Consider the following 24,541-nt stretch of genomic DNA (forward strand, 5'->3'; position numbering starts at 1 on the left):
AGACCCAGCTCATCTACGTCGGTAATGAGAATATGCTGCAGTTGGGTGGGGAGTCTGCAAGAAGAGCACATATTTGCACCATCTGTGGTTGGGGTATCAGTGTGATTGTAAAAGACATTTAATTCCTGCTGTGTTTATTGCCCCTTGCTGAGTTTTTGTAGCGAAGTGTGTCTAGCAGCGCGACGAAAGCACGCACGCCAAGTAAAGTTGCCGGGGTAACCACAATCACTCCCTCAATTCAAATTGAGGATCAAATTAATTGTTATTAAAGCGTTCAGAAATTTGGTCAGCGATTAAGTGTAACAGTGTTAGATAAGCAATGAGCCACTTGAGGCCGGATATGATATTGATAACGGACAAGGGGGCGTTTACGGCACTCCGCTTCACGTCATGCCCCACTCCCCTTGCCCATTATCAATCGAGCATAACCCACGGCCTCTCGTGGCTTATTGCTTAAATACTCGACTTGGTTAAAATCTGGTTCAGTCTGATGACCTCTACCGCCTAAAATTAGTGCTCAATAATGCAGACCCTTAGTATTACATTAGTAAGAGGGTATGGTGAGACCAGGCTAATGTAGTTCTAGCATTGTAGATAGCCCTTATTTTATATTACATTCTTGCCACATTATGTCAGCCCATGGTTCAGTAGTGTTACGACCCACTAGGCCTCAACATTTTTGCTTTTATTAGAAATTCCCCGGTGATTTTGGCTAGGTGATTTGAATAAATGTTGAAATACTCTTCCACTCATCCACTGGATATCAGGAGTCAACCTGTCTGATATATTTGTAAATCCAGAGGCCTCTGAAGAAGAAGAAGAAGAAGAAGAAGAAGAAGAAGAAGAAGAAGAAGAAGAAGAAGAAGAAGAAGAAGAAGAAGAAGAAGAAGAAGAAGAAGAAGAAGAAGAAGAAGAAGAAGAAGAAGAAGAAGAAGAAGAAGAAGAAGAAGAAGAAGAAGAAGAAGAAGAAGAAGAAGAAGAAGAAGAGCTTCACCATGTTCATGAGCTCCTGCAGCAGTCGTTTGGTGGGCCTCCCCTGGCTCTTGAGCACATCAAACAGCTGGGAGTAGCCAATGCGCTCCTTAAAGACCTCCTGCGGATCAGATAGGGGACGAAGATAAGGAGAATGAGACGTGAGACGAGAAGGAGTGAAAATCAACTCCGTGACACAACACAATGAGAGCAAACAATGACCAGCTATTTATGGCATTCCAGCTCATCAAGGGAAGAGCTCTGCACAACAACAGCAAGCATGCAACAAAAACAACACGAGCCGTCTGCTGTGAAATGCAGTACATCTTTCCAACGATTATGAACTGGACTTTAAAAGCATAATGGCTGGAAGAGCTTTGAAAGGTTACGGATTGCGTCACATGCAGAAGAATTGTGAGAAAGTCTTACATTTCAGCTCAGCACTCGGTTTAGCACCTCCAATAGCAAATATGTGGAACAAAAAATGATCTGAGAAGATAAGCTCTACTCAGGTTTTAACAGTGCCTGCTGCAAGTCTCAGGCTCTTAGGGGCCCCTCTCCCTCCCTTTTCTGTGTTCTTATTTCCTATTTATTGCACACGTCACTCTCTGTTTGTCTAAGAAATATTTTGCGGGGTCCGGTCTGAGACTCAGCATGTCTAAGAGGATTTTCTGTCAGACAGCAAAGCTTTCCTGATTTTGATAAAGCCGTGAAAGCTTTCCTAAACAGAAGGCCGCCACTAGCTGAAAAATCCAACTAACAGAAGCAGGAAAAATCCAACTAACAGAAGCAGGCTTTTCTTCAACAATAAATCTTTGAAAATTAAAATACAGTGTCGTCCAAAGAGAGTGAGAAATAACATCAATATTAAAGACCAAGAGTGGAAGGAAGTGGCAGTGAAGTGTGAAAACAGGATGTGAGGCGTGATGACAGAGGTTGATTGACAGCTGTCCGTCAGTACCTTGGCGGAGGGGGAGTTGCTCATGATGGCGGTGAGTACTCCGATGGCGTGCACTGTGATGCAGTCTGAACCCTTTTCCCACACCTACACAAACACACATCGCATTAGGCACTATTCATGTGGAGAATAGATTATTCATTTAGAAGAATATGCACGTATGCACACACATGCACGCACACACTCACAGAGAGAGAGAGTAAGAGAGACAGAGAGAGAGAGAGAGAGAGAGAGAGAGAGAGAGAGAGAGAGAGAGAGAGAGAGAGAGAGAGAGAGAGAGAGAGAGAGACGGGCCCTGAAACCCTGAAACAGCTTTGCACACATTTGGTTTGAAAATATGATCAGATTATTTGACACAATTGAGTCACATACACACACACAGACACCAAGACTGCTGAAAAAGTGACACATTTAAGAAGCGAGTGAGTGGCCTCACCAGCCAGAAACGAGGTGATGTGAGATTAGAACACAACACCAGAGGAGGGAGAAGAGATTGAAGAAGAATAAGTGAGGGAACAAGGGCCGGTAATATCTCTCAAGAACCACCACCACCACCACCAAACACACAAACTGAAATGTTTTTATAAAGCACTAACCTCCAAACATACACACGCGCGCGCGCACGCACACACACACACACACACACACACACACACACACACACACACACACACACACACACACACACACACACACACACACACACACACACACACACACACACACACACACACACACACACACACACACACACACACACACACACACACACACACACACGTCTCACAGAACACCAAACCACCACAAAACACCATGCAGACGCATACAGTACATACACCCATGCTGAAATGTTCTCTTATAAACCACCACCAACAAACACATAAGGCTCACAAACCACACCACACCACACCACACCACACCACACCACACCACCACCACAACACCACCAAACACACATGAAAATGTGTCTCAGTGTCTCCCAAACCACACCAAAACACCACCACACACTGTAGAGCTGGGGTTTACAACACCAGGAATGTGTACCGCACTAGTACACAATCAAAAATGTTTATTCATTCACAAGTGGTGCACAAATTCGTGGAAATAGTTGTGCAGTGAACTAGTGAACGCGTTAAGATTTCTGATATAGTCATACAGTAGTTTAGGCTAACATAACATGGGGATTGAAGGAGGAGTTGGGAGTGTGTGGGTATACAAGTGACAGGGAAAGGGAGTAGGTGGGGCTGAGAGCAGAGGGGGTGGGGTTCAAATCCCGGTCGGCTTCATGCAGATATATATATATATATGGATATATACACAAGTGCATGCACACCTGTAGCCATAGCCAACAGGAAACTCCCCCGCCTCATTCTTATTCTTGCACACATGTTTAATGGTGGAAGAGAATTAAAGTCGGGGTGTGTGTGTGTGTGTGTGTGTGTGTGTGTGTGTGTGTGTGTGTGTGTGTGTGTGTGTGTGTGTGTGTGTGTGTGTGTGTGTGTGTGTGTGTGTGTGTGTGTGTGTGTGTGTGTGTGTGTGTGTGTGTGTGTGTGTGTGTGTGTGTGTGTGTGTGTTTACGAGCATCGGACTGTGTGAGGTTATGAGTGTGTGTATGTCCTTCTGAGTTCTGTATGTACTGCATGTGCGTATCTGAGTGTGTGAGTATCTGCCTATCTGAGCGTGAGCGTGCGTGAGCTGGGCTGAGTTTCCTGCTGACGAGCCCAGGCGGAGGAGTGCGTCACCGGCACAGACAGGCCGTCGAGACAGGAAGCGTACCTGATCCACTTCCACCTCCGACAGTGAGTGTGTGGTGATGTTACACACACCCTCATGTTCCTTCCTACACCTACTGCTCTGATAGAGCTGCACACACGTGCGCATACACACACGCACGCACACACACAGACACACAAAAGGCACAAAAAGCAAATGCACAATATTAGCACATACAGTAGAGGGGCAATGAGAGACAGACAGAGAGAGAGAGAGAGAGAGAGAGAGAGAGAGAGAGAGAGAAAGAGAGAGACAGACAGACAGACAGAGACAGAAAGAGAGAAAGAGAAAGAGAAAGAGAAAGAGAAAGAGAAAAAGATGACATTAGGGATTAGACAGAAATGAGAATACAGCTGACAAAAAACTCTTACAAACACGTAAACACACTGACACAACCATATGCTTGCAGGCAACAGATACAACACATTCAAAGAGCGTGACGACAGAAATGACAGTGACTTAGACAGTAGACAGATATCTAGACAGACAGACAGACAGACAGACAGACAGACAGAAAAGCAGAAATGAAAAACATAATAGGAAAAGGAGAAGGGGGCAGAGAGAGAGAGAGAGAGAGAGAGAGAGAGAGAGAGAGAGAGAGAGAGAGAGCGAGAGAGAGCGAGAGAGAGCGAGAGAGAGCGAGAGAGAGAGAGAGAGAGAGAGAGAGAGAGAGAGAGAGAGAGACCTTGCTGTTCTGGATGAGGCGCAGGATATGCTCAAAGCAGTTGTTGTTGAGGAAGATGGCCTGCAGCACGGCGCGGTCTGAGCACTGCAGGATCTGGGGGATGGTATCTATGGAGGACAGCTTGGCATTAAACCACACGCATCATGTGACACACCATACTTTAAGTTTTCAGTTTGTTTATCCATAATATATTTTTTTCTTTAGATTTTTCACTTGTTCACTTGGACAGTGTGAGGGAAAATAGAGAGCATTATTCACTTCATCACTTAATATTCAGTCATTCATTCACCCACAATAATTAATGATTTTACTGATCATCCTAGTTGGTCAATCGGATAAGTTAAGGAAAAAGGGTCTGAAGCTTTAGTTTCCCGACCCTGAGTCAGTCTTTTGGCAACCAATCAGGTAGCCAAGATTTAAGGCAGGCCCGGTGGGTTTAAAGTTCACAAGATGTGTCTGTGCGCGGCAGCAGGATGTAAACATACTTCTGTTGACAGTAGCCAGACAACTGGCTATGATTATGCTACATCCATTAGCTCAGTAAACATGACCACATGACTACAAGTGATGGGCTGGTACTGTACACACTAAGCAGTGGACCTGCTTTGCTTATAATAGCCCATAGCAATTTCACAGCAACTCACACATAACAACCAAACACTGCTCAAATAAAAGTCATAATGCACCCGACACTTTAATACTGTTCTGTTGGTCAGCTGCGGTAGGGTTTCCTAGCATTTGGCAGAGCAAATATTCATTCTGCGTTGGGCCTTTATCGCACTAAGCACGGCATACATTATATCACATATTTTGTTTGTATTATTACTATATCAGCTGTAATACAACTGCAGACATTCAATACTTTCTCTGTCTGTTAAGCTGATACAGCCTTCATAAAATGTTCAGTGTTGACAGTTGAGGCCAAGTGTGGATATGGACTAGCCCCTGTCAAATATATGACACGAAATGTCACACTTTGGAGATCAGGGTGTGCACATCCACAAAATCAGTGATCCAGGTGCCAGACAAAAGTGGTAGACGGTGTGATAGAACGGTCCACACATGGGGCATGAGCTCCAAAAAATGTAAGCATAAACTTAATTTCACTATAAACGGCAACTTTTTGATCCACCAGTGGGATCTTGATCTTCCTTAGAGGAAGATTACACTGGTGGATAGAAACGTTGCCGTTTATAATGAAATAAAGTAAATTCATTTTTGGTCCTCATGCCGTGTGTCCGGACCATTCTATCACACACAATTAAACACTGCAAAACATGTGCCACTCTTATGTCCCTGACATAGCATCAGTAGCCTGTAGTCAATACAGTGTAGTGCATACAGTCATTCATGTAACCCATAACATTTACACAGTGCCCAGAGTTGTAGCACTAGGGTTCGCTTGGGGCTGTCCCTTTACTGGATACTTTACACATTAGTTCGCAATGCGATGACACATTGCAGATGAAGATGCAACAGTGTTCATAGAGTTTTTGCAGCGTTATTTACTGACAGAGCAGGTGCTTTGCTTAGCAAGTGAGATACTGTCATACGGGGCTGTTTACAGACACTGCCTCTTATTTAGCATTTGAGAACATGTACCGGAAGACAGCTGTCATACAGTCTTTTAATGGCAGAGTAGTTCCCTTACTGAACATGGAAGACAATTGTCATACAGTGCTGTCCAGTGACAGAGCAGCTCCCTTATGGAATATGTGCAATAGGTTTCATATAGCATTGTTTAGTGACAGAGCAGCTCTTACTGAACATGTGAGAGTTGTTCAAATGGTGTTGTTTAGAGACAGAGCAAGTCCCTTAGTGAGCATGTGGGGTCACTGAGCATACTGGGGTAGCCTTGGCCTAATGGTTAAGAAGGTGGTCTTAAGATCAGAGGGTTGCATGTTCGAATCCCTTCCTTTTCTCATGTAATGTAATAATGTCATAATGTGAGAAAGTGTTCATACAACATCGACTACAAGAGCAAGACCCTTACTGAGCATGCATGAAATGTTTCATACAGTGTTGTTTAGTGACAGCGGCTTCCTCATTGGTCATCTGCGACAATGTTACAGTTTTTCTCGATTGCCTCCACACAAGTTCTGGTACTTCACACACAATTCTCAGAACATCTCACCCATTTCCCAACTCCCCTAACCAATGTCACTGAACACTAAGCACAATTCCTTCTTTACACTCACATTTCAGTTTTAAAACACACTCTTTTCAAACCACTACACACAATTATCTGGATTACACACAATTTGAATCGCATTGAACACACTGCCATTCAAAAATACTAAAATCAACTGCCATACTATGTTCACTTCCTCATCACATGGGCAAACTCTCATCATACCGGTTTACAATCTGAAATCATCACCCCATAAGGACACACATTGCATGTGATATTGATGAAAACATGAGTGGATGCAGTGAGAAAACACATTGGTTTAGTTTTTGAACTCCAAAATATGTTATACAAGAGATCACTTCCATGTGGTTACCCAATATTTTACAATAAATTAGTGCATTTTTTTTTAAATGTCAGAAAATATGTAAAATATATTTTTTGACACACATCTGTGTACTCCGAGTCTAAAAACAATATTTCAGTATTTTACTACAGACAAAATACCCTCTTTTGTAAGTAGAACAGTGAAGAAAATAAGTTTCTACTGTGTGTCAAGTTGAGTATAGAGTTTTACCTTGTGCATATTAGTGTTCAATGGTTCACATAAGAGTGTATTAAAATGACTGCTTGTGTTTGTCATTTGAGAACAAAATGACCTTTTTAGAAGAGAGCACATTGTTTTGAGACAAAACGTGCATTTTGCAGAGGTAGTGAGGAGTTTTGCCCGCTGTGTGTGAGGTATGGAGATTTGTGTGTAGAGTTTTGAGAATTCGAGAACTGATTCCGAAAATTGTGTGTAAGCAATCAAGAAAAACCGTGACACATCTACTGAGAGAGCAGGCCCCTTACTGAGTATGTGCAACAGTGTTAATACAACATCTACTGCGATTTCAACATCTACTGAGAGAGTAGGTCCCTTACTGAGCATGTGCGACAGTGTTACTACAACATCTACTGAGAGAGCAGGTCCCTCACTGAGCATGTGTGATGGTGCTAGTACAACATCTGCTGCAGGTATCTTACTGAGCATGTGCGTCTGCAGGGTCACCAGGCTGTCCTCCCAGTGCTGCAGGCAATCCGGGTCGTCCGTGGGGGGCCTGCTCCAGTTCAGCAGCTGGAAGTAGCCGTCCAGCACGTGCCTGATGTCCAGCTGGCGCTCGGCAGGGCTGCTGGCGTGCAGCAGGTGCAACATTGCCGTCAGGCACTGCAGAGACAGCCGCAAGAGCTGGGGGTCCTTGGGGTGGCCGGGCGAGGGAGGGGGCCGCAGGCACCAGGCGCGCAGCACAGAGAAGAGGTCGTCCACCGCAGAGGACGTGAGGGACATCAGGCCGTTCTTCTGGAGGTGTCAGGAGGACAAATCAGCAAGTGAAGAAAACACACACACACACACACACACACACACATACGCACACGCACACGCACACGCACACGCACACGCACACGCACACGCACACGCACACGCACACGCACACACACTCACAGTTAATCAGGCGTGGCCCACCTAATATCAAATCATAACGTTCAAACACCCAAACCCAATCCTACTCCACATGGGCGCTTGTGGAGATTTTGGTTGGCTACATTGACCTGATGTACCCGCTCTGTGTGTGTGTGTGTGTGTGTGTGGTCCTCACCTTGCTCCCACTGAGGATGGCTCCCTGGAGGTGGACCAGCCACACCACCAGCAGCTCTGGCTGACACTCACTCTGCTGCAGGACATCTGGAGAACACGCACACACACACAAACACACACACACACACAGTGACAAGGTGAACAGAGGAAAGAGGTAAACCAGAGAACCATCTGCTGCGTTGAGACCATGAAACACTCCTTTAAAAGTGTTGTATAGTAAGCCAATGCACTTGTTCATAGCTCATATCTTTTCAGAGCTAATGGTATACATCACAATTCACCAACTGTCGCCTCTGTTTATTTGCCCTTATGGTTTCCGCCAAATTGTTTTATGAACGTGCCCTTTCCTGGTTTATACATGTCGGTTAATCATGCATGGCTCTTGGAGACTTGGAAGGGAGACATCTACCTCTTTGCCAGACAATACTTCCATTAAAAGCGGAATAATGAGATATTAGAAGACATTAGGATATCTTCTATCCATTTATTTTTGAATTGTGGAATCCATAAAATACAATATTTTGGAATATTTCTATTTGAGGCAGATTTTAAACACTCATACTTTCAGCTACAGTTGTCAGAAAAATGAGTCCAAAATGGATAAAAGAAGTATAATATACATTTGTAAAAAAAAAAAAAAAACAAAGAGAGAGAGAGAGAGAGAGAATATGTAGTATAGTGTGAATAGGGCCTATATTTTAGAGCATTGCACTGTCTTCACTACAGCCTTTCTTCCTGAGTGTCTTAGACAGGAGGGGGTCTCAGTGGCAGCTTCCGTCAGATCTCTTTCCTGAGGCCAGAGAGACCAGCACTTTAATTATTCACTGCCCCACCACAGGCCCTTCCTCCCTATCAATGTTTCACCACCACCAGGCCTGCATTCCTCTCACCCTCTCCCTCTTTTCATTCATGTTTCTGCACAGTAAAGTACAGCCTTTGGTTCATTCATTAGTTTAATTATTTATTCACTGGATTATTATTCCTGTCGCAACCTGTGTGCTCAAGACTTTAACCACAAATTCTGCTAGTACCCCCAAACTTCAATTAATAATTAGTTAATTACTAGTTAATAATAAACAGATGATGAACGCACAAACACACCTTACCCATCAAAGCTTCACCCCCACCACCTGGCACACATTCCTACAGTGAGCCCTAGTTTATGTTCATTAGTCTCCTGTCCTCATACAGGACTATGTTTTCACTAGTCATTCAAGGATAGGGGCTGTGGTTCACTCACTGGTATTCATTCATTCATTGGTGGTCTTTCCAATGACTTTCCCATTGTTGGATGCTAATGCAATACATGGGTTTCCCGTTTGTAAACAATCCGCACGCAGACAGGGGTCCCTCTTCAGCCTCTGATTGTTGGAAACTGCTGTCACTCAAACAATGCACTCACATGGCTGGCTGCTTAGCATCTTGCCCCTCCTCGCGTCACAAATGTGTAAACGGGAAACTTAACTACATTGACTGGGATACACCACTCCTGTTAAATGCCTTCATAGATCATGGGTGGTGGCAACCCAAAATTCAGAAGTGACTTTAATGCCGTCACAATTTCATGATCAAGAATGTAGACATTATTTATAGGTTGTAAAAAGCTAAACATTGTTTGATTTACACGTATCTCATTTATTCACTTCATTAATTTCCATTTCCATTTCTGTACAACCTTACTCATACCCATTACCTCTTTGGCTGCATCATATCCATCAAAGCATTTGAGTGTATGTAACGTCTACCAGGCCATCAAGCTTTCAAAGGACTGTTGCTTGCAGAAGGGATATGTAGAGAACACCAAATCAATAATTAAACAAGTGTTGGGTGTGCAAAGCCTTCACATGCTAATTGTGCGCTCTGGAGAGTGTGAAGAGGGGCGTCTAGTGCGGTACTTTCAGTATCCTGTGAAGCCACAAATCGTTCCAGTGAATTAAAAGACAGTACTGTATGCAAACCCATTTGTTTTCACTGACTGGTTCTATGGGCTACCTTATACAGGTACATGTGTTTCCGATTGTTTTCAAACATTTTAGGCTGTGTGTGCAGACAGGAATACCTAAATGCTCAGTGGTTAGGTGTCCATTGGAAGTGCAGCCAGGTGTTAATAAGCATGTGAAATCCATGTATTCTCCCAATGCTGAAGACTATGCAAGCCATGACATGGCATGTTGTGTTATGACATCACGTAATGACAGTGGTGCTGACTCGAACATACGCCAATCCATGCCTCGCCTTCCCCCTGGCTGTCTTCCGCGGGGGCCTTAGCAACAAGCAGAATAACATAGCTACTGGCAGACCCCCGTCAATCAGCACAGCCCAGCCCAGCACAGCCCAGCGCAGCACAGCACAGCAAGGAAGATGAACACTGGATGAGAAATCTGAACAAACAGGGAGCTAATCTGCTTGTTTGAACACGCTCGGTAGTGTCAGTCACCTTCTAAGCTGTTACTGTACTGCAGAATATGTTTTCATTGGTGGATGTTAGAGTATGTCTCAACGTTCATACCAGAGAACTGTTGAATTGCTTAAAATAGACAAAAAAAGTAGCCACCAAAATATGGTCAAACACTCTTATTTGTTGTTGGAACATCTTTATCTTTGATTACGGCATGCTTTTTCTGTTTCGACAATTGTCTGCAATGTCAGATTATTTCCATCCAGTGTTGCATTCATTTTTCAACAAGATCTTGCACTGATGATGGTAGAGTCTGAACGCTACACAAAGCCTTCGCCAGCACATAGCCAAAATGTTGGACTTTGCGGTGGGCAATCGATGGCACAAGGCCTAGGCACCAAAGGAACAGTACCATGATGGGCTTGCATGCCCACGAGGACCTACTGTAGATTCTGACCTGGGTCATTTCCCAACCCTATCCTGTCTCTCTCTCCCACTCTCTTGCTCTCATGATCCTCACTGTCCGTCCGCAATTAAGGCGAACCTTTTGTTGTCCTTGTTCCCACGAGTAATTACAAGCGTTTGGTTTAACCATAGAGGGGCTGGTTTTGAATGGTATGAATGTCAGTCTGTGATTGTTGAAGGGGTGTCTCAATTCGTAGACGTTGCTTTTCAAGCAGTACGCCCTACTGCTCCGTTTGAAGGGACGAGGGGCAAGGGGAAGGCATAGGGGTAGGGGTAGAAATTGGAAATGAGATTTGGCCTTAGATTGGTACAATTCAACCACTTTAGACAAAGGTCATATGAGTGAGTTCAGTGACAGCCAGACACTCTCCAAGACTGCCAGGAAGTCTCCGGTGCCCATACAAATAGGCTACAATACAACAATAAAACATCTCCTGCAATTCACATACAAGTCTTCAGCCATTTACACAGGACAAAATGACAGACACAGCCAAAGAGGTGACAGACAGCATGAGATTTTTCTTTAAAGTATGAACCTGAACCTATAAACCATTTTGCGGTCAGACATACAGTAATAGACAAGACAAGCTCTGTCTCTCCCATCACACTCTACTGAGGTGTTTTTTTGTTACAAGCAATGCTTTTGTCCATTCATTGTTAACTGATGAAGCCTAAGACAAATTTCCTCCTGGGGACAATAAAGTACACCCTACTGCTCTACATAGTTTAGGGGCTGGTTGTGTGGCTGTGTTTGTAAGACACTCTCTGATGTCATCAGCAGGTGTAGCATCAGACGTAAGCAGCACTGAGGTGCGTCTGAGTGCATAAAGAGTTTTGCAATAACATGACTAATGGCCCTCATCCGCCCTTAAGTCATTCACAGGCAACGCCCTCCTAGTGATGCAACACCTTTGGCATCGCTTCTAGTCAGGTCAAGAGCAATGTAAATATCATTTCTGATCTCTCTGCGTGTTCAAGGCAGTGATTGGGTTTAAGCAGAGACGTTCTACTTGGACTAAGAAAATGTTCGCCACAGCCTTTTCTGGCCTCGACCAAACTAAGGGAGGCGGGTCAACCATGCCGTTTGGGAAACGTGAGTTGTTGTGCTCTAGGTCAGACCAAGTCTCGAATAGATCTGAAAGTCGATGGTAATCAGGCGAAGCCATTCATGCCTTAGTTACCTACCATGAAAGAGAGCAGGGAGTTCCTCTGGGACCGTCAGAGGAGCAAACTTGTATTTACTCCTCTCCAGCATGCTCAGCTCCTCCCTGGAAGCCATGAGAAAAGATAATAATAATTACAGTAAGAAGAAGACACATAACCGCTTAAGCATTTATAACGTGCGAGCGCGCACAAACACACATGCACGCGCGCGCGCGCGCGCACACACACACACACACACACACACACACACACACACACACACACACACACACACACACACACACACACACACACACACACACACACACACACACACACACACACACACACACACACACACACACACACACACACTCACTTAAAAAGACGCACAGAAGATCATAGCAAAATGTCAATTGGCATGCTGGAAATGAAAAGCTGCGTATGTCAAAATCCATGCATCTGGTCATTTCCCCCAGCCACACCACATGCACATGTTCTGGTCCAGTGCATTCAGCCATGCCACTACTATACTGGCCTCCAGTAACATCAGCATTGAGAGACCAGCCAGCTCTTCATGCAAACCAGGATGGAAATGCCATGCAAATGGCCAGCAGAGTGACATGAAGCTACATGTCCACAAGTGAAGTGCGGCTATTTTTCGCGCTTCCTTTTCTTTCCGCTTTTTTGTTGTTGTTGTTGTTTTACCTTTGTCTTGCGGACGAGTTCTGTTCACTTGGTGAGTGTGATGTGTGTGCGATAGGTGAAAAACTGTAAATGATAAAAAAATGAAAAAAAAACAAGTGATGCTATTGGAGCAGCAGGGAGATGTGATGAGGGAGCCATGGGTTCCACATGAGTGACATGACCATACCGGATGTGTGTTTACACGTACACTGTCCATGCTTGTTCTCTTTCATAATTGTGTTGTTCCTTTCTCTCTCTGTGTTCCTGAATGCCATGCTCTTGCAACATTTAAACATACAGTATAATAACTGTATGGTATGTATACACAGTATACAGTATACGTATATTCATTTTTACATCCATCCGTGTGTGTGTGTGTGTGTGTGTGTGTGTGTGTGTGTGTGTGTGTGTGTGTGTGTGTGTGTGTGTGTGTGTGTGTGTGTGTGTGTGTGTGTGTGTGTGTGTGTGTGTGTGTGTGTGTGTGCGTGCGTGCATGTGTGCGTGTGTGTATGTCTCAGTGTGCGTGTGTGGGTTTAGCAAGAGCGTATGAAGCTCAAATTATACTTCCCATGTGCCCGTGGAACACACCACAATGTTGTGACACAATATTTGTCATCTGGTGGTGACAGCAGTGATTGGTCAGGAACATGCTACTCTTTCATTTCCCAGCTTGGCATCAACCCCAAGTCCTAACAATCAGGATTTTCTGGGCCTGGAGCCTGTAATAAAGTTTATATATTGTGCTTTCCGCTTTCACAGATGCCATGGCATTGTATGTTGTAGTTTCCACTAGGGCTCTCTTGCACATGTGCAATCAGTGATCTGTCTATGGAGCTCCTTGGGGGCCCAAGTGTAGTGCAGAGTGTATATGTGGTCAGTACTGTATCGGGTTGTGACGGAGCAGCAAGCTCGCCGCAAGATGACAAATACTGTGTCATAACATTGTGGTGTGTTCCACGCACACATGGGAAGTATAATTTGAGCTTCACACCATCCTGCTAGGCACCCACCACACCTGCACGTGCGTGCACAGCACACACATACACACCAGGGCTTGACATTGGCACCTGCCACCCGGCCGAATGCTGGTGAAACGTGGCTGTGGTGGCTAGTAATAATGTCAGTGTCACTAGCCAATTAGGCAGATACTTAATCCTTGGTATGACATATCGGAGTAGCTTATATACTGCTTTTTGTCCCTTGTGTATCAATTGTTTGCATTTAAGTTCAAGAGAACCCTCAGATTCTCTTTGATTGATTTCTTTACATGTAAAAAGCTATGCACTCCTCTTCTTGATTTAGCACCTCATCTTTTGATCACACATGCATGCACGCACGCACACTATGGAAGAACAAGAACAAGAACCAGAACAAGATGCATTCACAGCCAGGCTCCTGTACGCACCCTGCTAGCCGCCTCCTCCAGGTCTGGTAGGGGTCGAAGAGGCTCTCACACAGCAGCAGGCCATGCTGGGCCACACACTGCAGAGACACACGCTGCTGCTCCTCCTCTGGACACTGTTTCAACTGGAATGCACACACACATTAACACAGACATTAACACAGACACATTCATATACATACCCAGACAAATGCACAGATTCACACACTCATGTACAGTACATACAAATCACACACATACATATGCATGCACACACACACACACACACTTGTAAACACATATACAAACACACACACACTAACACACACACACTAACACATACACACACACACACACACACACACACACACACACACACACACACACACACACACACACACACACACACACACACACACACACACACACACACACACACACACACACACACACACACACACACACACACACACAGAAAGTGTACACCCAGGAAGGACAAGACACGACATGTGAGCACCGATCTTTTATCAGCTTCTCCTTCAGGCCTGGTGTACACTGCAGATGGAGGAGGTTCCCTAGAAAAGCTTGTTATCACAATACAAGGACACATTTAGCCAGGGCAAATGGCACATACATACAACCCTGAGACAATGTTTTCCTTTCAGTGGGGCGCATCCCAAAGATACACACACGCACAGATAAAACACACACACACAGTTATTCCTATTCTGGTGGGGCACTTCCACTGACTCCCATTCTAATACAAAGGATACTAATCTGTGCCCAAACTAAATCCATCCCTAAACCTAACCTGTCTGTAAAATGACTTGGGACATTTAGTGTCATCATTAACAACAACATATATACAAAAAACACACACAATTTGCCTAGGCTTAATGTGCCCCATATGTATCCAAATCACTCTCTTTCACACACACACACACACACACACACACACACACACACACACACACACACACACGCACACACGCACACACGCACACACGCACACACACAGGCTCAGGTGACCCTACCCATCTGCCCTTTATCTGAGAACCTGTTCTGTCACTTGTGAGGCGTGTGCTGCACGTGCTGTCAGTTAAGGAGGAGAAACATACTCGCCTCCCTTTACCCTCCCTTCTTTTATTCTCTCTCTCTCTCTCTGTCTCTGTCTCTGTCTCTGTCTCTGTCTCTCTCTCTGTCTCTCTCTCTCTCTCTCTCTCTCTCTCTCTCTCTCTCTCTCTCTCTGTCTCTGTCTCTGTCTCTGTCTCTCTCTCTCTCTCTCTCTCTCTCTCTCTCTCTCTCTCTCTCTCTCAGACCCTGACCTTCACCTCCTCAAACTACGGGGCAGGCTGGTGTCTGCTTAAGCTCACACAGCTGAATACATTGGCACTGCATGGTACTGCAGCAACCTTCTGATGGGGAGGGATCACTCTGAGCAGAGGCTGAGAATTGAACTGGAAAAAAAGAATCACTAAAAATAAACACACTCAACTAACATTTAAATTTTTTTTAGTAGACAACACGGCCAAACAAATATCCAAAAAAGACCTTAACTGACAAAAGAAGCATGCACACTGAAAAATGTTCTCACTAATTGACTCAACGGACAAGGCAAACATTTGCTCAGTTCCACTGAACAAGCAAGAAGAAAAAGACGCTTTTCATTACGTATGACTAGTGCTCATGAAAACTTAGACACAAGGCCTAGGTGAGCCCAAGTTCAAGAACTAGTCGAACTAGTGTTGGTCAAGGCCAAGGTCGCCTCAAAAGACCTGACAAAGGCCCTGTCCTTCCCTACTCCTCCCAGTCATTCATCTCATTGTGTTTGAGTTCAAGACTAAAGTCAAGTCCACTCCCTGAGATTTAGCATGGCTTTAGAAGCAGACACCTCCCTCAGGCTGTGAACTATACACCACCATTTGTCAGACTGGTAACTATACTAAGGTGTCATTTCTTAGCAGAAAAAACATGGCATACATCTCAATATATTTCCTTGATTATGTTTTTACTTTAATATCCATTGCTTTCAAGATGCACATAGACATTGTGCATAGTACAATAAAGCACCATTGTCCTTTGCACAAGATCATTCATAAACGTTAAAATAGTCATTAAGACTAAACAGCATATTGAGAAACATCATTGAGAAATGTTGCCTGGATTCAACTTCTATGAAATGGGCTTCCAAGTTCCGTGTCGTGACCTGTCTACAGTTCACCAACATCATCTGTCTGTATTTTAAATGACTTCTAGTTTGCCCAAATACCATGGTCTCTCAGCTGAACTTTTAATATGCAAGACCAGAGTTTATTTAATCTCAGCACTTATCCACCCTCGAGTGCTCGTCTGCTGCCTACAGGCACGCTATGGTGAAATAGTTTATCTTCAGTTGAGACTGAACATGGTTTAACCGTAAGCCAATGAAATCCCTTAAGCCAACTACAAATGCTACTATGAAGTAATGCCCCCTGTAGCAAAGCAGGGGAGACCAGCCACCACCCACATGGCTCCAAACCCCCGTCTCCAGGATACCACTAATTGCACTCAGACCACAGCCTGGCTCGTATCATGGATGTCAGAGCACATCGAAATGAATCAAGGAACTTGATCAGCAAAGAACTGAGTCTCATTCTTGCATCTTTGTGGTCTTTGTCATCTAGTTTAGTCATACAAACAGCTGTTAAAAAAAAGACAACTGAACGATTTAAGTCTTGAGGTCTTGAGGGAAAACTAGACACGCTCCATTGAATTTTTCAGTCAGAGCAGGTACTCTGGATTCACTCCATCACACTCCCATCTATTTCTACTCATTTTCCAAAATATCCATTCAGCCAAGCAGGCCGGGTGCAGAGGTGGCCCATATACTATTCCACTTACACTTGGCCCATATAGTGCAATGAATTACGCTCCGTTAGTGGGACACCTCTGGTAGCGACTGCGTAATACATACTATGTGGGCCAAGTGTAAGTGGTGTGTGTGTGTGTGTGTGTGTGTGTGTGTGTGTGTGTGTGTGTGTGTGTGTGTGTGTGTGTGTGTGTGTGTGTGTGTGTGTGTGTGTGTGTGTGTGTGTGTGTGTGTGCATGTGTGCGTGTGTGTGAGTGTGTGTGTGTGTGTGTGTGTGTGTGTGTGTGTGTGTGTGTGTGTGTGTGTCACATGAGGGCCAGATCAACTTTTCTAAGGATTTGCAAGTGTCAATGTGACTGAATGAAACCTTTGGTCTTTTCACTTCATTCAACATTCATACAGTGTCTTTTATCTAGTGAACTATTTTGTCATTTTAAGTCCCTGTTATAACGGCATTGTCCCATTATAAGTTATAACGGTCACTGAGAGACAGAGTCACGTGAAGGGACGGTCCCCCTTATCAGAGGAAGTGAGTTTCTCGCGCAGTGCTAATGAATAACAGTTACTCATGGAAACATAACATCAGTTAAGCCAACCAAACCCTTGGCTTCCCCTGCTTGAAACCCGCCATCATGAGGCACACCCGGGCTGACCATGGCTCATAGTGTGAATCTAGTCCAAGAGTGGCACAGTTAGATCATTTAAAAGTTGTGTAGAGAGCAAAAGAAAAGATATTGTACTTCCTAACTGTAGGTGAAAACCAACTTAACAAACCATACAGCCAGCTGCCATATACAAACAAGCTTGCCAACAACCTCGACTGTGTCCACAAATTAGGTTATTTATTATTACTCTGGTAATTTAGCTTCAGATTATAGTTTACTAGTCTATGTTATTATATCCTGTAGTCTATTCAGTAATAGAATTGCATGTTGTGAAGTGAAACATTCACATAGGTTGCCTATGATCCTGGAACATTAAAACTACCGCACACAATGTATATTCTGAACGGCTATGGATATCAATACGGTATTCTTCACTGGGTAAAGGGGTGTCACTTGTGCTCAAAGCCTTTTTGGTGCTCCCAATTAAGTACTGTAGAGTCATGAAATGAGGGTGGTCCACTTCAAATCACAGATGACTAGAGCACTCAAATAATCATCACTGGGCCTTACAGTGGCTTAACGGTAGGGCACTCGTCTGCTATGCGGCCGACCCAGATTCGATTCTGGCCCGGGTCCTTTGCAGACCCTTCCCTGTCTCTCTTTCCCAAATGTTTCCCGTCTCTCTGTCAAACTGTCCTGTCACTAAAGTCTAAGAGATTCACAACAGGTTGCTAATGGCAAAAAAGGAATACATAGGAACTTAGTATCACAATTGAATGCAAACCAGACTCGTGGGATTGGGCGGCAAACAAGATTCGTGGGATTGAACAAGGGAACTTCTTTACCTGATTAAGGCAAAAGGTTAAAAGCTTGATGGTCTCAAACACAAATCCTGGGGTCTTGTCAGGGTCAATGTTGTCCATGTTCCTGTTCATTTGATAACAAATGAATAAATAACACAAAATAAATAAATAGCAAAATAACAATTACAATAAATAACAAATTAAATGTTAACACTTGAACACAATTGGGAGCAGAAAAGAATGTTAATGAACCAAAGATAGCAACACTGTCCTGAAGGGGCAGTCATGGTGTAATGTTGTTCAACTGGTTTATTTGTAAACTCCTGTCTTGTGTCAATGTTTACACAGTGTGTGTGTGTGTGTGTGTGTGTGTGTGTGTGTGTGTGTGTGTGTGTGTGTGTGTGTGTGTGTGTGTGTGTGTGTGTGTGTGTGTGTGTGTGTGTGTGTGTGTGTGTGTGTGTGTGCGTGTGTGCGTGTGTGCGTGTGTGCGTGTGTGTGTGTGTGTGTAGTGTACCTGCATATGATGATGAAGAACTTGATGAGCAGTAGTGGGTGTGGCACGCTGCCATTGGGCTCCTGTCCGGAGAGGTGCAGGGCGCTGTGCCACAGCTGGGTACTGAGCAGCACCAGCACCTCCCTGGGCAGCTGAGGCACCTCAGACACCCCCTCCTCCAGCCTGGGGATGGCACAACACACATGCGCACACAGGTGCACACACGCACACGCATGCACGCACAGGTGCACACGCACACGCACACGCACACGCACACGCACACGCACACGCACACACACACACACACACACATACACACACACAACCACACATACACACACACAACCACACACACACACACACAAAAGAGGGTCAGCTGAGAACATCAACTCAAGGACCAAACCTACATGTAACCTGGTAACCCAACACACAACCCTGAAAGCAACCTTACAAATACCACATCTAGATTGTCAAATTTACACAGGCTAAACTTACGGCATGAACTTCAAACTCGGCCTGTTACAACACCCAGGGGCACCAGCAGGAATGTTGGGCCCCATGAAAGATTCGAATTTTGGGCCCCCTTAAGGGCCCCTGTCACTGCTGTCAGGATCTATAACACCTTTCCCCCCCCTAGCGGCACCCATGACTACACCTCCACAAACCCCCAAAGTGAGCTTGGCAAACTCGCCCAATCACCATGGCACTGCAACACGAGCCCCAACCCCAGCCTGGCACAGTTTGACAAACTCAGACACAGGGATCAAACCCAGCCGGCCTGGCAGTGGCACACCAAGACAAGCTCCAGGGTCAGCCTTACACAGCACACACCTGCTACACAATACTCTGCCTGGCACAGCTACACAAGGACCATTACTAACTATCCTGCTAAATTTAGAAAGGAAAGTGCCAAACTCAGCCTGGCAAACTTACACAAGCCTCTCATTCTGGAACTATATCCATGAAAACAGTCTATTTGCATGAACTATTGTTAATCCTAAAAAACAGAGTTTCACTTTGGTTGACAACACAATTACACAAGTACCAAGGTCATAGCGTTTCTAATCGTGTAGGTCTATAGGAATTAGTCTTGACTCATACTGTAGAGAAGCAAAACATTTCAAGCAATCAGCTCAAAAATCAGCGGCGTCATCACTTTACCTCTTCTGAGCAAGATGTAGGCTACTAGATGTACACCGTAGGCCCTACTGGTTAGCCAACAGCTAACAATTTGAACCTCGACCTAAATAAAATCCAAATTATAATATAGAACTGTGTTGATCGGATCCATACTACACACAACAATATTTCAGAAGTTCTTTGAAGGATAGGCACTCTCAAAATCTAGGATAAAAAAAACAACCATGGGTGCGAGTTGCGAGTAAAAAAAAAACTGATAATAAGCTTGCGAGCATACTTTTCTTTACTTTCATGTCAGAAGTTGTTCAATTCCTGAAAACGAAACGTGTTCAGCCTAAAACAGTAGTAGTAGAGGTAATCTTAGCCAGGCCACTTGGGTAATGCATGCTGGATAATTAACCCACTTGTAAGCCTTACCAAACTCACATAGAGGTGCACTGGACTAGACTAGAAGCCCACTACATATTCCTCCTTAATTTCCTTTGGGATCAGTCAACTGTCGTGTGTGTGTGTGTGTGTGTGTGTGTGTGTGTGTGTGTGTGTGTGTGTGTGTGTGTGTGTGTGTGTGTGTGTGTGTGTGTGTGTGTGTGTGTGTGTGTGTGTGTGTGTGTGTGTGTGTGTGTGTGTGTGTGTGTGTGTGTGTGTGTGCTTACCGTTTGGGCTCCAGGGAGCGGACATCAATGATCCTCTCAAAAGAGGCCACAAAGGCTTCCAGCCACTGCTGCAGATACGCCACATCTTTCTGGAGAGAAAAGGCACAACCGATGGTCGAGTTGTAAAATCAAAGCAGGGGGGATGGTCAGAGATGGGTTATGATTATAGGCGGTTTGGGGTTTTCTCCCCCAAGAAAATTATGAAAATGTAGTTGTTAAAAGTGCAAATTTAACACAATATGTGAAGAAGGGATGCCTGTTTTAGAGGGGGATGTTTTTTTTACTATTTTCATTGAGGGGAATGCTTTTAGACCATTTTGATTGTAGGGGGGATGGCATCTCTCCTCATCCCCCTACAACTCGAGCCCTGGGCACAACAGTGTGTGGGAGTGAATCAATGAGTGAGTGAGAGTGCTACAACTTTCACCGCTACAAAGCTAGTTCAGGGGACTGCTCCAGCTTATCTGAAGCCCACAGTAAAGCCTCATGTTCCCACCAGGATGCTGCATTCCTCCAACATGAACCATGTAGCCTTGCCCTCTGTCTGCACACTCAAAGCAATCCTAAGTCCAAAGTGTTCTCAGTCATTTATGCCCAATGGTGGACCAACAAGCTACACGCTGCTACAAGAGTCAGGTCTTCTCTCCTGTAAGTCGCTTTGGAAAAGCAACAGCTAAATTTAGTAAAGTATTCCTTGATTTATAGCATTCAACAACAGTTTGTCCAACTAACACAAAAAAGTGCAAAAAATCAAGCCTTCACTGGAATAAGCCAAAAAAGGAAACAGATTTTATCTCTTTGGAAATACCATAAAATACAATGGAACCCGTCATGATGAGATTGGGAGACACTGGAAATGGAAAAACTTCTGGCATGTCATGACCTTCATTTTGTCTTGTTGTAAACAAACACAAGAATGATAGACACCATTCAGTAAATTATGTTACATTACATTACACTTAGCTGACACTTTTATCCAAAGTGACATACAAGAATTCTTTTTTCAGGGTTTTGGTTACAGTCCCTGGAACAATGTGGGGTTATGTGTCTTGGTCAAGGGCACTTCAGCCATGGATGGAGGTGTATGGAGAGGTCAGGTGGGATTTTAACCTACACCCCCAATGACTGAAAGACCAGCTGCCTAACCACTAGGCCATGGCTGCCCTATTTCACCCCCAAATTCCGACATCAAAATGAAGCATCACAACAAAAGAGGTACAGTACTGTGTTGAGTCAGAATTTTTAGATGTTCAAACCGGACATCCATCAGAGGCTTAAATAGACCAACCATGTCAAGTCAGGTTGAGTTAAGTCAATTCATTTATACAGCATTGAAACACAGCAGCAGTATCCAAAGTGCTTTTAAGACAGTAGGAAATAGTAAAAGCCCAAAGTTTAATATGTGGTCAATTCATTGTGAGGAGTCTGTGTTGTTGTGAACAGGCAGTGCGCCAAAGGATGATATAATGACATGACAATATAATGATATAATGAAAGATAATTAAATATGGCCCATTGTAACGGATAACGCCCACACATTTGAACTCAGATCGAGTCGTCCTCAGTGCAAAACACCATTACAAGGCAAAACAGCATAACAAAGTCAACACATACGTAAACACATGCTTACCAATTAAATGAAGCAATAGTCATACGTCAGCCAATATGTAGTTTACTAAATATTATTAGTATGAGAATGCTCTGCTTTGTTATGATTGAGGCATGTTTACACCAAATATGGAACACAACTATTTGCTTATTTACAAAGGAAGAGCTCGTTTTCATCAGTATTCGGATGCAGCATCAGTGATGGCAAGCTGATAAGAAGTGCTGCATCGAGCTACACGCTTGCAGACGCACACACACACTATCACACACTATCACAGTGACACTTCAACACATGATGCATCAAGAAGAACACATGCACACGCGCACGCACGTACGTACACACACACACGTACACACGTACGCACACACACACACACACACACACACACACACACACACACACACACGTACACACACGTACACACACGTACACACACACACACACACACACACACACACACACACACACACACACACACACACACACACACACACACACACACACACACATTATGGGAAACGTTTCAACATGTTGCTTCAGCAAACGGAACCCTGAACTAGTTCAGAGTTGATCTGAACTCAGACACAAACACACCCATGAAAACACATATATATAGGATCACACACACTAACAGAAAAACACCAACACACATACACACACATGTGCGCAAGAACACACACACACAAATACACACACCACCCACTTGGCCAGGAGAGGAAGTCGGCTGTCATAAGCCACAGCAACACAGAAATACGTTTCGTCTGCAACAGTCACATTCATGTCTACGACATTTAATACGATTCCTCATTTTGAAGACGATACTGTTTACGACGCCTAATGTCTGAGGCAAAAACATTTCCTCAGTTAACCTGCACAGCAGTACAATCCCCTGACTCTCACCCCAGGAAACTTTCTATTCACACCAGCCATTGTTGTTGAGAGGCTTACAATCAGACATACACCCACATGCATTCGCCCAACACAAACACAAGCACATACCCAAACACACACACACACACATGCACGCACACACACACTAAAGTGTGTTGAAAAGATTACCAGTTGATGTTCAGCTGGCTGCCAGTCCATGTCTCATGGCCCCAGTCTCCCTGCAGCAGTGAGCAGGAAGGGGGCGAAGGGGGGGCCCGAGGCCCCACTGACAGGAGACTGTGGCCCCGTGTGAGTGGGTGGGTTGGTACTGGTGGTCCAGTGCAAAAACACGGCTCAACTCAAACACCTCCAAACCACACAGTGCGGGAGAGAGAAAGAGAGAGAACGAGACACAGTGCACCACTGGCAAGAGGCGAAACACACTGCCTCTCTCACGAGTGCGCTCGCTCGCTGCGTCTATCAAGCCACCAGGAAATGCCAAGTCACTTTAACCGAAGCACATTTCCTCTCTCGCTGCACATACACACAAACAGATACGCACACCAAAACACAGAGACACAGACACAGACACAGACACAGACACAGACACACAGACACACAGACACACAGACACACACACACACACACACACACACACACACACACACACACACACACACACACACACACACACACACACACACACACACACACACAGACCAACTCAACACAATGCCTTCCTCTTTTGTCAAGAAAGCTTCTAGATCTGTGGGCATTTGGCTGTTTGGGTGTGAAATCACATCGTCACAAGACTACCCAGAGAAGCAAAACATTCCACTGTGTCTTTTACTTTAAGGTTTCAAAGTAAAAGAAGGTGTTGACTGTAAGTATTTTTTCCCACACTACTATTACTGGGAAGCTGCAGTTTTGATAAACAACGACTGCTGGTAACACGAGTGGAATATACCAAAGGGTAGATTGAACTCATGCCTGCTATGAAACACTTCAAAGGGGAAAAAAAACAAATGGTAAAATTAACAGAACGGTATACAATTTTCCTGTTTCATTTCCTGCTGTCATTTCAGCTCAAGTGAGGTCGAAATCAGCACTGTCAGCTCCAAAGATTCAGACATATGAAGTCACCACAGTCCCATAAGGGACAGGGCCCAAACAGCAAGTGGACTTGGGGTGGGCGGTCCTCCTCACAAAACCTGCTTTGCGTCTCTTTCTCTGGAGATTACATTCATAACACTATAACCACCCATTTATAACAAATGAACCCATTTATAATGTA

At 44.5% G+C, this 24,541-nt stretch overlaps 1 protein-coding gene across 5 annotated transcripts in view; it reads right to left on the reverse strand.

Annotated features, from left to right (window-relative positions):
* Positions 1-24,541, reverse strand: part of nbeal2 (neurobeachin-like 2) — a 93,635-nt gene that overhangs the window by 55,463 nt on the left and 13,631 nt on the right. Inside the window, exons 1-13 of one of the 5 annotated variants that reach the window (XM_063220266.1) lie at positions 23,437-23,855; positions 20,769-20,857; positions 18,997-19,158; positions 18,525-18,606; positions 14,251-14,372; positions 12,867-12,929; positions 12,201-12,283; positions 8,154-8,239; positions 7,543-7,855; positions 4,389-4,495; positions 3,707-3,793; positions 1,934-2,017; positions 995-1,093 (exon numbers count right to left, since the gene is read on the reverse strand). In XM_063220266.1, the coding sequence (XP_063076336.1) occupies positions 995-1,093; positions 1,934-2,017; positions 3,707-3,793; positions 4,389-4,495; positions 7,543-7,855; positions 8,154-8,239; positions 12,201-12,283; positions 12,867-12,929; positions 14,251-14,372; positions 18,525-18,606; positions 18,997-19,158; positions 20,769-20,857; positions 23,437-23,466 (1,407 nt within the window). In that variant the 5' untranslated portion in view covers positions 23,467-23,855. Of the gene's footprint in view, positions 1-994; positions 1,094-1,933; positions 2,018-3,706; positions 3,794-4,388; positions 4,496-7,542; positions 7,856-8,153; positions 8,240-12,200; positions 12,284-12,866; positions 12,930-14,250; positions 14,373-18,524; positions 18,607-18,996; positions 19,159-20,768; positions 20,858-23,436; positions 23,856-24,541 lie in introns of those variants that run through there. The other 4 variants (XM_063220260.1, XM_063220273.1, XM_063220280.1 and 1 more) reach the window with 4 other exon arrangements.

This window comes from Engraulis encrasicolus, chromosome 2 (genome assembly GCF_034702125.1).
Source record: "Engraulis encrasicolus isolate BLACKSEA-1 chromosome 2, IST_EnEncr_1.0, whole genome shotgun sequence".
Lineage (NCBI taxonomy): Eukaryota > Metazoa > Chordata > Actinopteri > Clupeiformes > Engraulidae > Engraulis > Engraulis encrasicolus.